Below are 14019 nucleotides of genomic sequence, written 5' to 3'. Positions count from 1 at the left end.
TTTGCAGTATTTTGACCATGAAGGCCTGATTCACACAGTCTCCTCTGAACAGTTGATGTTGAGATGTGTCTGTTACTTTTATTTATTTGGGCTGCAATTTCTAAGGCCGGTAACTCTAATGAACATATCCTCTGCAGCAGAGGTAACTCTGGGTCTTTCTTTCCTGTGGTGGTCCTCATGAGAGCCAGTTTCAACATAGCACTTAATGGTTTTTGTGAAGAAACTTTCAAAGTTCTTGACATTTTCCAGATTGACTGACCATGTCTTAAAGTAGGTCCCGTGTGGCTCAGTTGGTAGAGCATGGCGCTTGCAACGCCAGGGTTGTGGGTTCATTCCCCACGGGGGGACCAGGATGAATATGTATGAACTTTCCAAATTGTAAGTCGCTCTGGATAAGAGCGTCAGCTAAATGACTTAAATGTAATGATGGACTATCATTTCTCTTTGCTTATTTGATCTGTTCTTGCCATAATATGGACTTGGTCTTTTGCCAAATAGGGCTATCTTCTGTATTCCAACCCTACCTTGTCACAACACAACTGATTGGCTCAAACGCATTAAGGAAATAAATTCCACAAATTCACTTTTAACAAGGAGTTCCCACATGGCACACCTGTTAATTGAAATGCATTCCAGGCAACTACCTCATGAAGCTGGTTGAGAGAATGCCAAGAATGTGGAAAGCTGTCAAGGCAAAGGGTGGCTACTTTGCAGATACTCAAATATAAAATATTTAGATTTGTTTACCACTTTTTTGGTTACTACGTGATTCCYTATGTTATTTCATAGTTTTTAATGTKTTCACCATTATTKTACAATGTAGAAAATAGTCAAAAATKAATTAAACCCTGGAATGAGTAGGTGTGTCCAAAATTTGACTGGTACTGTATACAGAGCGGCTTACAGTGAGTACATTTAACTAAGGTAAGTCAAGTCACAGCAATAAAGCTACATGAATGGCATACTATGTATAGACCACAAACTAGGCTAAATCTCTCCATTGTTATGTCCTTATTATAAACTAAGAAAAAACAAATTAATATGTAGGCCTAGTACAATTCTGTCACATGACATCCAGGAAACAAACAGAGGCAAGGTAGCCTAGTGATTAGAGAGTTGGACTAGTAACCGAAAGGTTGCAAGATCGAATCCCACGAGCTGACAAGGTAAAAAAATCTGTCGTTCTACCCCCTGAACAAGGCAGTTAACCCACTGTTCCTAGGCCGTCATTGAAAATAAGAATTTGTTCTTAACAGACTTGCCTAGTTAAATAAAAGGTCAAATAAATACAAATTAAAAAAGGGACACTTCTAGAGAATGTATTTACGCTGTCCACTCTTATTCCACATACTAGCCAAAAGTCAGTCTGTCCACAAACAAATATCCTTCAAATCCATAAAATTTCCTTCGTTGTTAAAACGTATCTGTCAAAGTAATACAGGTTTAATTACATCGGTACAGCATATTCCCTTCGCTCACAGCCAGCACAACACATAACCCATGTCATTTTAAGAACCAAGGACAACCTGAGACCTTAGGCCATGACACTTACTGCTCTCGCCAAATTAGTTACAAGCCTAATGATCAACCTCAACCCCCCCCACCCCCTATAACTCTCCCCTCCAAGGTATCCAAAACGTCACCATGACACAGAGCTACCTGCAATGCAAACGTACCTTGTCCTGATGAGGCCCTCCTGGTAACCCAAAGCTGGCAGAAAGCTACAGAAGTGTTAGAAGTGCTGAAGCAGGATGGGCTGACTCTCTCCCTCCCCCAGTGACACAGCTAGGCAGACAAGCCCTCCCGCCTCCCCCCACACACACAAACACACTCCTCTCCTCAGAGAGCTATATAAGGAATGTAAAACTACACCAAACTATTTCAGCTCTACACCCACATGAGTCACGGAGAGGGGGGCAGCAACGGAGAGAAGGAGCAGGAGAGGAACATCGACTACCCATATTATCTGGCACAGGCTTCGCACATAAAAGCCTAAAGATATTTAGAACGGGAGGAATGGCAGAGGAAGAGAAGAGCAGAAGATAAGTGAAGACCACTGAGAAAACACATTCCTTCCAGAGGACATGAAGTACAACTCAGGACATTATAACCTTAAACAAACCAGCAATTAGAATATAGGACATCAAAAGAGACAGACCTGGTTTGACTTTTTCCCAAAGAAGGGGAGGAGACGGGGTTAAAGAAGGATTTTTAAGCCTAGAGACACCCGAGAGATGGATTGTGTATATGTACCATTCAGAGGGTGAAATGGGCAAGACAAACCACCTTTGAGTGCCTTTGAACGGGGTGTGGTAGTAGGTGCCAGACGCACCGGTTTGTGTCAAGAACTGCAACGCTGCTGGGTTTTTCACYCTCAACCGTTTCCCGTGTGCATCAAGAACAGTACTCCGCCCAAAGGACATCCGGACAACTTGACAACTGTGGGAGGCATTGGGGGGGGGGGGGGGGTACAAGGTGTTCCTAATGTCTGGTATACTCTGTGTATATCTAAGTGAATGCTGGTGTAACCGGTGTGAAATGGCTAGCTAGTTAGCGGTGGGGCGCGCTTATAGCGTTTCAAATCGGTGACGTCACTCGCTCCGAGACCTTGAAGTAGTTGTTCCCCTTGCTCTGCAAGGGCCGCGGTTTTTGTGGAGTGATGGGTAACGGTGCTTCGAGGGTCTCCTGGTGGTTTCGAGCCCAGGTAGGGCCGAGGAGAGGGACGGAAGCTACACTGTTACTTTTTCCATGTGTCAAAATGAAGATACTCAGGAGGTTTAACCTAGTAGTTTACCGTAACAGCCACTGGCAACAAAGATATGAAAGTGTTGCCTTGCGTACAGACAGACCACTGAAGTGACAACAACGCTATTGAAACTAGTGTTGCTTGTTTTCAGGAACAGTATTCTATTTTCTTTTTAAATACACTGAACAACAATACAAAACATGTAAAGTGTTGGTCCCATGTTTCATAAGCTGAAATAAAAGATCCCAGGAGTGTTCCATATGTACAAAAAAGCTTCTCAAATGTTGTGCACAAATTTGTTTACATCCCTGTTAGTGAGCATTTTATCCTTTGTCAAAATAATCCATCCACCTGACTGACAGGTGTTGCATTTCAAGAAGCTGATTAAACAGCGTGATTACACAGGTGCACCTTGTGCTGGGGGGGACAAAAAATACCACTGCAGTTGTCATACAACACAATGCCACAAATGTCTCAAGTTTTGAGGGAGTGCGCAATTGGCATGCGGACTGCAGGAATGTCCACCAAAGCTTTGAATGTTCATTTCTCTACCATAAGCTGCCTCCAATGTTATTTTAGAGAATTTGGCAGTACATCGAACTGGCCTCACAACCTCATACCACGTGTAACCACACCAGCCCAGGACCTCCACATCCAGCTTCTTCACCTGCGGGATCGTCAGAGGGGTGGGCAGAGGAGTATTTCTGTCTGAAATAAAAACTCCTTCTGGATTGGCTGGGCCTGTTTCCCCAGTGAGTCTGCTTGGCTCCCCAGTGGGTGGGCCTATACCCTCCCAGGTCCTCCCATGGCTGTGCCCCTGCCCAGTCATGTGAAATCCATAGATAAGACTCTAAATGTAGTCATTTCAATTGACTGATTTCCTTATAGGAACTGTAACACAGGAAAATCTTTGAAATTGTTGCATGTTGAGTTTATATTTTTATTCAGTATACATTTAAGTGTTGTAAATATCCCAAAATATTTTGGCCGACACTAAATTATGGAACGAGGGCAGATCAATAAACTGGTGGTATTCAAATGTAGAAAGCGATATCCATAATAGGACATTATTGCTCTACTAACATAGATAGGATACAATGTAACTCCAACACCATTACATACAGTCAGTCTCTTGTAAAACGAAGGAAACTGTTAAACACAACTTTTGAACAAGACCATGCGTTGAAATATATATAATATATTGCTTTTTGAATATTGTGGAATGCGATAAGAAAGGGCTGCAAGATCAAGACAGGCCCGATCAAGACGAGACCCACTTCGAGGTCTAGACCGCTGTCGCCGGGGAAAGTTTCATTCCACCAAGATAAACAGCTAAATATCTTACTTTCATGTAAAAGGAAAACAGCAACTTAAAAATCATCATTTTTTTCATTGTAACTTCATACAATCTAACGTCAGACAAGGGTATGTATGTTTTACAGACTTGGCTACAACACATTGTAGTCCATGTAGAAATCGATAGTTGAATTCATAAATTAGAATACAGTTTTCCCCCCATGAACCTACCTCCTTGTCATTATGATGATCGCCGGACATCGTGAGTCGGCCTACCGTAGTCGAGATCTGAAAGAAATATGTGAATCAAACAAGTAACCCAGCCGAAAACTAAACTTCGGACTTCCTCGACTTGGACGTCAGGGGCACTGTGGATCCCTTCTTAAGCAGCAAGCAGCATTCATTCCCTGCATTCCTCTTTAGCAGCGTCCTACTGTAACGTCAGCAAGTCACATGGGGGGGGTGGGGATCCCTGCCCTTCGTCTGTGCTCTCCTACGGGAGGTGGTGCGCCGGAGACTCTAGCTGTTGCTTTTCCTTAACATTCTCTATTTCCCATATATTCTGAAATATATAAAAGGCGATTAAGAATAAGCAATCAATTGCCCCACATGACCCTAAAATGATCACTCGTCTGATTATGCAGAAATGTTCAATTTTCCACGGAAAATCATTTATTTTCCATGAAAATCATTTATTGTATTGTAATTATATTATATTCTGATAGTATGCTCTATTCTATACTAACAAATAGAAAAATGGTATACATAATAGCCTAATTAGGCAATAAGAAAACGTTTAGTTCAGATACCGGTTAGGAAATAGGAGTGCATTTCTAGGTTTCTCCAGCAGATGGAGACACATCCTAATAAACCAAAAGTTGGAAGTTCGTATGACAGGCCAGGCAAGTGGAAAGTGAGCAATCATGAATCATCACAGTCCTTATTCATTGTTCTATTAGCTGACAACCGTTCATGAAAAGTTGGGTTAGTTGCATATTCTGCCTGAGTCAGATATATCCATCATTATAAACTCTTCTCTCTCAGCTCAATTAATTGATAGCCAGCAAGATACCAAGCAATAATATAACGGTATTTAAGTGGCTAGCTACACTTCATTTTTTGGTTTTGTTGTGAAAGATGGCTGATGCAGATTTCGGGTTCCCATCTGACAACGGAGTGCTGCCTGTCGAGGTGGACCCAGCAGCAGCTTTCTTAGCCCAGCAAGAAAGCGAAATAGCGGTGATAGAGAATGACGAAGGACTCGGAGCTTTGGAGGGATCCGCCGAGTTCCCCGAACAACCGCCGACAGCTGATTCACCTGCTCCTGTAGAATATGGTAAGTTGCTAACTAGATGCTAAGTTAGCATGTTAGCTAAACTAACTCCCAAACTAGAAGTAACGTTACATACAACGGAGACAACAACATTTTAAACTTGTATTAGTACCATAGTTAGATAACCAGACAACTAGTTAGTRAGSRWAATTWYSCTYACTTTTAGTTAGCTAATTGACAGRTGTCAATGTAAACAGTAACGTTACTTTAGTTGGTGCGGCACACTAACGTTACACCCTGAGGGGAATGATGTCGTCTAAATGATGACTAAAGATGTGTCACTTGTCTGAATGTGAGTGTGTAATGTCTTGAAGRTATCCTCAGGTCAAATTAGGTTAGCCAATTGTGGTGGTGAGAAGCTAGTTTACCTTACTGCCCAAACAAGTGTTAATGCATTACTGTGTCACTAGCTATCCACCCCTCGAAAGAAAATTGACTTTAGCTAACGTAGGTTAGAATAACGCTAAGCATGTCATGTACGGTTCTTTTTAAAGTCGTTCGTTGTTTCATCTGTCAGATGCCGGATTTGCAGAGGCTTCAGCAGCCACGGTAAACGGAAACATGTTTGTGCTGGTAAGAGAGGAACACTTCTAATGAGAATTATTTTTGTTTGTTAATGATGTACTTGGACATGTTATTGCAGGTTAGGTTTGTAAGAAAGGCTGTGGCCAAATGCATTCTCTATGGTAAGTCCATTGTTCAAGGAAGCATGACAATAAACTTTCTTGGGTAACGTAAAGACCAACTGCCCGTAAAAAAATATATATATATTTTTTAGAAAACAGCCTATGAGTCCAAATAATTTATTCTACTGTCAAAATTGACAACAGTGGAAATAGGATAATTTTGGTCAAAATCAGTGTCACCCATAACAGTGTTTTGTACCTCACAACATAATGTCAATTAAGGTTGGGTTTGTTTCAATCGTGCCCACAGCATGCAGCACACAAGTAATCATCACTGACTCCATCATAATGCCGTGGTAAATGTGGTTTCACTTTGGATATCCCAATGGGGCTAGTTAGGGATCATCTGTAAACGACACAATGTAGGCTACATGGGACTATATGTAAAAATTCCAATACTTAAAAAACCTCAAAACTATATAAAATCATATACAGATATTGAAAGCKTTTAATGAGAACTAAAAGGTGTGAAACATTAATATTGTCTCYTTTACATTGTGTAATTTATTGTTAAACCAACTTTGCCACGGTTGCACACCAAGGCTAATGCTTATTGGTGAAAAATGATTTGGCTAACTCTTCTCACCTGCAAACACGCACACAAGACATCCACATCAAACCACACCCCGAAACCAACTCACCTTTGAATGGTCATACCTGTTGGTATTTCTTAAATGAGCCAAATCTAAAATGAGGCCAAATCAGATAGTTCAGCTACCCTTTTAAAGATTTATGCATTTGTTCCTCKGTGTCCAGCTGTTACTATTGAATGACCTGGTTGTCCTCATGCCTTTTTAGTGCTGAGCGATTTAATGCTTTTTGAGGTCGGTTAGATTATTTAAAAAATGATCACAGATTTCAGTTTCAATAATTTTTTTTGGGGGGGGGGACAATAAAAGCATTATGTGAGTTGAATGCTGTAACGACACAGAATAAAATGTTCATAAAAGTCCCATGATTGTAGTGACTAATGCTTGTCACTTATTAACCATCATTTATTCAATGATTTTGTTTCACTCCCAAGTCATCGTCTCATCTCTATAGAGCTGCTGTCTGACAAAATKACTATTTTAGTATTTCTTCAAAGTAAATAAGTCATAGGCCTATTTATTTAACTGCTGAATACCAACTATCAATCACTTAAATRGTGTATTTTCAGGCTCGCGAAGCAATTGCTTTCTATCCCCCTCGATTGTGCYTTCTCTCTCTTTGTCTGCGCTYCACAGWCKGGACAAGTTTAAGRGGGCGCMCAGTGGATTATGGTCATTGTAGTTAATTACCAAGTTGTCTGCACTAAACTGTGTTGAATATTGGTCTGTTGGAAACTACAAATCCATACTACAATCGCACAGTTCAGATTTATCTCTACAGAAACTGCACATCGACCTCACAGATAAAAATGMTACAAAATMYAATTCTAATATTTGAAWCGACGTCGGTCAATTAGTTGTTTAATAARCAACATTTTGGTTAATCGCTCGGCACTATGCCTTATGTATGGTGTTTGTCTAGCCTGCAGGCACCGCAAGCTAGGATACATCAGTTCAAAATGGGCTAGTCTACGTACTAAAGTTATACTGTTACATATGCCTGGTCTTATGGCTGCATTTACACGGGCAACCCAATTCTGATGTATTTTTCCACTAATTGGTCTTTTGACCAATCAGATCAGGTGTTTTGCCAATAATTGGGCTGCCTTTGTAAACACAGCTTATGACTGGTGGTCCTTATGCCTGGTCCTGGTTCTTCTCCCCCCAGGAGTCCAACGGTCCATCGGACAGCTATGCGGCCATCGCCCAGGTGGACTCTCTGKGAGCAGAGCCTGAGAGCCTGCGTAAGTGGAGGGAGGAGCAGAAGGCACGGCTGGAGCAACTAGGTAAGTAAACAACAGAGGCTATAGTATGGCCCAAATGGCACTCTATTCCCTATATAGTGCAATATTTTTAGCCAGGGTCCATAGAGCTCTTGTCAAAAGTAGTGCACTATGTAGGGAATAGGGTGCCAGTTTGGACACACACAGCTACTTCAAATCAAATGTATTTATATAGCCCTTTGTACATCAGCTGATATCTCAAAGTGCTGTACATAAACCCAGCCTAAAAAACCCAAACAGCAAGCAATGCAGGTGTAGAAGGACGTGTACTTCACACTAACATCACACTTACATACTACTACCGCTGCGATACATGCAGTATCTACTACTGACTTCTCAGTCAGTATTTTGTCCAGTCAATGTACACACTGACGAAGGTTGACACCTAAATGTCACATTTTTTCCCCTGCCTGCTTAAAAAGCGAAATAAAAGGCCGACAAATATTAAGTTGAATAGTCTGTTTATTTCTGTGTGTGAACCACCCTTAAATTTGGGTTCCACTCAGTGTCATGTCCTGTATGGTATGCTTGAGGTGGTCTTGTTCTTGCTGTATTGACTCTGTAGTTGATCTCCTGAGAAAAGAGCATCATCTTCTGTAGCTCATACAATGCATTGTGGACTAAAACATTTCAACCTGGGTGGGTATTCATTAGTGCACACAGTAGCAAAACGTTTTGCAACGGAACATGAAAACAAGCAATTCTTATTGGACAAATTCAGGTAGTCCTGCCCATTTCTGCCTGTTTGCTTCCGTTTTGTTCCTACTGAATACTACCCTTGGTATTGTGCAGATTCTGTATTGATCATACCATCCCCATCTTTCCCTGTGTGTATGTGAACCCTGAAGACTCTGCGTCCAAGGCTGCGGAGGCTGAGTGGAAAGAGAAGGCCAAGAAAGAGCTGGACGACTGGCATGTGCACCAGAATGAACAGATGGAGAAGAAAAAGGCCAACAACAAGTTAGTTCCTACCTAACTCTGTTTACTTCCTACATGGTTCCCTCAACTAACATAACAGGAAATACAAGTATAACAATATACTAAATATATATTAGGCTAAATATGCATCTAATGAATCTGAATTAATAGTTATCAGAATCTAAGATCAATGTTATAAGAATGTGTGTTTCTGTGGTTATTTCCTTGTTATTTCATGACATCAGGAAATGGGATATATGAGCTTAGGCTTACAGACTTCCAATAGACTGTCACACAAAATTGACGTTATTCATGTACCTAAAAAGATATATACAATAATGTGGACAGGATTTCCTGGTTAAATATCCTCAACCTTTCTAGGGAGTTTTTCCTAGCCACCGTGCTTCTACACCTGCATTGCTTGCTGTTTGGGGTTTTAGGCTGGGTTTCTGTACAGCACTTTGAGATATTAGCTGATGTACGAAGGGCTATATAAAATAAACTTGATTTGATTTGAACAGAGTGTAAACTTGTAACTGTGAGCTGACCTCTGCCCCCAGGGCTCCAATGTTTTGTTGGCTTGCTTTTTGTAACAGCCAGATATTGTTCATTATTTAGGGTATGTCACCAAGCTGAAATGTTGTATTAGATCTGAACTGGCATAAACTAAGGAAAGTGGATGGAAAACTCAACCTTATTTCTTTAAGCTAAGGAAATAACTAAATGACACGTAACGTCTCATTTACGTTTGTATTGATTTATCAAAGTTGATTTAACTATGAACTAATGTTTAACTATTTTAACGCCCTGTGTTATCCTACACTTGCAGTGCTTTCGGGAAGTATTCAGACCTCTAGACTTTTTCCACATCTTGTTACGTTACAGCTTTATTCTAAAATTGATTAAATTTTAGTTTTTCCTCATCAATCTACACATAATACCCCATAATTACAAAGCAAAAACTGTTTTTTTGATTTTTMGGGGGGAAATGTATAAAAAGAAAGCACTGAAATATTACATTTACATAAGTATTCAGACCCTTTACTCAGTACTTTGTTTAAGCACCTTTGGAAGTGATTACAGCCTCGAGTCTTCTTGGATATGACGCTACAAGCTTGGCACACCTGTATTTGGGGAGTTTCTCCCATTATTTTCTGCAGATCCTCTCAAGCTCATTACAGGTTGGATGGGGAGCATCGCTGCACAGCTATTTTCAGGTCTCTCTAGAGATGTTCGATGGGGTTCAAGTCCGGGCTCTGGCTGGGCCACTCAAGGACATTCAGAGACTTGTCCCGAAGCCACTCCTGCGTTGTCTTGGCTGTGTGCTCAGGGTCGTTGTCCTGTTGGAAGGTGAACCTTCACCCTAGTCTGAGGTCCTGAGTGCTCTGGAGCAGGTTTTCATCAAGGATTTCTCTGTACTTTGCGCCGTTCATCTTTGCCTATATCCTGACTAGTCTTCCAGTCCCTGAAAAACATCCCCACAGCATGATGCTGCCACCACCATGCTTCACTGTAGGGATGGTGCCAGGTTTCCTTCAGATGTGACGCATGGCATTCTGGCCAAATAGTTCAGTCTTGGTTTCATCAGACCAATTAGGCAGATAAGAACAAATTCTCATTGACAATGACGGCCTACCAGGAAACAGTGGGTTAACTGCCTTGTTCAGGGGCAGAACGACAGATTTATACCTTGTCAACTCAGGGATTCGATCCAGCAACCTTTCGGTTACTGGCCCAACGCTCTAACCACTAGGCTACCTGCCGCCCCATCTTTGAGAATGATGGAGGCCACTGTGTTCTTGGGGACRTTCAATGCTGCAGAAATGTTTTTCCACCCTTCCCCAGATCTGTGCCTCGACATAATCCTGTCTCGGAGCTCTACGGACAATTCCTTCAAKCTCATGGCTTTGTTTTTGCTCTGACATGCACTGTCAACTGTGGGACCGTATATATAGAGGTGTGTGCCTTTCCAAATCATGTCCTATCAATTGAATTTACCACAGGTGGACTCCAAGTTATAGAAACATCAAGGTGCTCAATTTCGAGTCTCTTAGCAAAAAGTTGAATTGCTTATGTAAATAAGTTATTTCAGTTTTTATTTTATACATTTGCAAGAATTTCTAAACCTGTTTTCGCTTTGTCATTTATGGGGTATTGTGTGTAGATTGAGGGGGAGGAAAACATACTTGAATCAATTTTAGAATAAGGCTGTAACGTAACAAAATGTGGGAAAAAATGAAGGGGTCTGAATAATAACTATTATATAATAATAATAATATAATAATCTTTATTTAACTATTAAAGTACTTCTATCCAGTTCATGCTTTTCTCTTTCAGTCGTAAACATKTTTTATTCTTTGGGGTCTTTGCTTTGTTCTGTACTGAACAAAAATATAAAACACAACATGCAAACATTTCAAAGATTTTACTGAGTTAAGAGTAAAATTATTAAATTGAAATGAATTCATTAGGCCCTAATCTACTTTCACATGACTAAGAATACAGATATGTTGGTTACAGATGCCTTAAAAAAATGAAATAAAAAAGGTAGGGTTGTGGATCAGAAAACCAGTCAGTATCTGGCGCGACATCTCCTTCGCAGAGTTGATCAGGCTGTTGATTGGCCTATGGAATTTTTTTTTTTTTTTTAAATTTCATCTTTATTTAACCAGGTAAGCTAGTTGAGAACAAGTTCTCATTTACAACTGCAAATGTTGTCCCACTCCTCTTCAATGGCTGTGCGAAGTTGCTGGATGTTGGCGGGAACTGGAAACCACTGTCATACACATTCATCCAGAGCATCCCAAACATGCTCAATGGCTGACATGTCTGAGTATGCAAYCCATGGAAGAACTGAAAATGTGTACAMATCCTTGCGACATGGGGCCGTGTGTTATCATGCTGAAACAGAGGTGATGGCGGTGGATGAATGGAACGACAAGGKAGGGGCCTCAGGATCACGGTATCTATACTATATAAACAAAAGTATGTGGACACCCCTTCAAATTAGTGGATTCTGCTGTTCAGGGTTTGGTGAATGCCAGGAGAACACTACCTGCCACAACACAGTTTTGTGAAGGAGGAATAATGGTCTGGGGCTGTTTTTTNGATTCTGCTGTTCAGGGTTTGGTGAATGCCAGGAGAACACTACCTGCCACAACACAGTTTTGTGAAGGAGGAATAATGGTCTGGGGCTGTTTTTTATGGTTCGGGTCCCTTATTTCCAGTGGATCTTAACGCTACAGCATACAATGACATTCTAGATGATTCTGTGCTTCCAACTTTGTGGCAACAGTTTGGGGAAGGCCCTTTCCTGTTTCAGCATGACAATGCCCCTGTGCACAAAGCGAGGTCCATACAGAAATGGTTTGTTGAGATCGGTGTGGAAGAACTTGACTGGCCTGCACAGAGTCTCCGCAGCAATGTTCCAACATCTAGTGGAAATCCTTCCCAGAAAAGTGGAGGCTGTTTTAGCAGCAAAGGGGGGGACAAACTCCATATTAATGCCCATGATTTTGGAATGAGATGTTTGACAAGCAGGTGTCCATATACTTTTGGTCATGTATGTGCATTCAAATTGCCATCGATTTAAGATGCAATTGTGTTCATTGTCCGTAGCTTGTACCTGCCCCATACCATAACCCCACCGCCACCATGGGGCACTCTGTTCACAATGATGACGACAGCAAACCGCTCAAACCGTCTGCCATCTGCCCGGTACAGTTAAATCTGGGATTCATCCACAAAGGGCACACTTCTTCAGCATGCCAGTCACCATCGAAGGTGAGAATTTGCCCACTGAAGTCTGTTTATGATGCCGAACCGCAGTCAGGTCAAGACCCTGGTGAGGACGACGAGCATGCAGATGAGCTTCCCTGAGACGGTTTCTGACAGTTTGTGCAGAAATTGTTTGTTGTCCAAACCCACAGTTTCATCAGCTYTCCAGGTGGCTGGTCTCAGACGATACCGCAGGTGTAGAAGCTGGATGTGGAGGTCCTGGGCTGGCATGGTCTGCGGTTGTGAGTCCAGTAGGACGTACTGCCAAATTCTCTAAAACAACATTGGAGGCAGCTTATGGTAGAGAAAAATTAACATTACATTATTTGGCAACAGCTCTGGTGGACATRCCTGCAGTCAGCATGCCAATTGCACMCTCTRTCAACTTGAGACGTCTGTGGCATTGTGTTGTGTGACAACTGCAGTAGTATTTTATTGCCCCCAGCACAAGGTGCACCTGTGTAATGATCATGCTGTGTAATTAGCTTCTTGATATGACACACACCTGTCAGGTGGCTGGGTTATCTTGGGAAAGGACAAATGCTCACTAACAGGGATGTAAACTAATTTGTGAACAAAATTTGAGAGAAATAACCTTTATGTGCGTATGGAACATGAGACCAATGTTGCGTTTAAAAAATATATTTTTGTTCAGTGTAAAACCAATCTTCTCTTCCCAACCGACTGTCCAGTCTGGCACGTTAGCAGTTAGTATCTACATCTCTCTTTCCTGCTGTAATGTGACTGAGCATGAAGAGACGCTAGCACTGTGTCCAGGACAACACAGCCAGGATATAGAAAACCAGAGCACTAAGATGATCCCTATTGAGAGGAGAGACGCTAGCACTGTGTCCAGGACAACACAGCCAGGATATAGAAAACAAAACCATCTGCGTCCCAAACGGCACCTTGTTCTCACTATATAGTGTACGACTCCAAGGCCCATAGGGCTCTGATCAAAAGTAGTGCACTAAATAAGTAATAGGGTGCCATTTTGGGATGTACACACAGGCTAGTAAGGAAAAGTACATTTACCTAGAAATGTCACATTGCAGTATATCCTGTTGCTGTATGGACTACGATGATTGATGATTAAGACAGTATTGTGTTTTATCATTACACAATGTAATTGTTCTATACATCTTAGAGATGAATTGTATTGTCCTATACACAGTGTACAAAACATTAAGAACACCTTCCTAATATTGAGTTGCACCCCCTATTGCCCTCAGAACAGCCTCGATTTGTCGGGGCATGGATTCTAGGTGTCGAAAGCATTCCACAGGGATGCTGGCCCATGTTGACCCCACTGTTGGAAGCATTGTAGTCAAGTTGGCTGGTATGCTGGTCCATGTTGACCCCACTGTTGGAAGCATTGTAGTCAAGTTGG

At 41.6% G+C, this 14019-nt stretch overlaps 1 protein-coding gene across 1 annotated transcript; it reads left to right on the top strand.

Annotated features, from left to right (window-relative positions):
• The first annotated feature begins 4943 nt into the window (after nucleotides 1-4943).
• On the top strand, nucleotides 4944-10844 carry LOC112074848 (clathrin light chain B-like). Its single transcript, XM_024141937.2, has 4 exons — nucleotides 4944-5378; nucleotides 5893-5948; nucleotides 7820-7937; nucleotides 8783-10844. Exons 1-4 carry the CDS (start codon nucleotides 5180-5182, stop codon nucleotides 8908-8910), a joined length of 501 nt encoding a protein of 166 aa, XP_023997705.1. The 5' UTR covers nucleotides 4944-5179; the 3' UTR covers nucleotides 8911-10844.
• Nucleotides 10845-14019: the final 3175 nt, after the last annotated feature.

This window comes from Salvelinus sp. IW2-2015, unplaced genomic scaffold (assembly GCF_002910315.2).
Source record: "Salvelinus sp. IW2-2015 unplaced genomic scaffold, ASM291031v2 Un_scaffold2846, whole genome shotgun sequence".
Classification (NCBI taxonomy): Eukaryota; Metazoa; Chordata; class Actinopteri; order Salmoniformes; family Salmonidae; genus Salvelinus; species Salvelinus sp. IW2-2015.
This window is presented reverse-complemented; position numbering and strand designations above follow the sequence as displayed.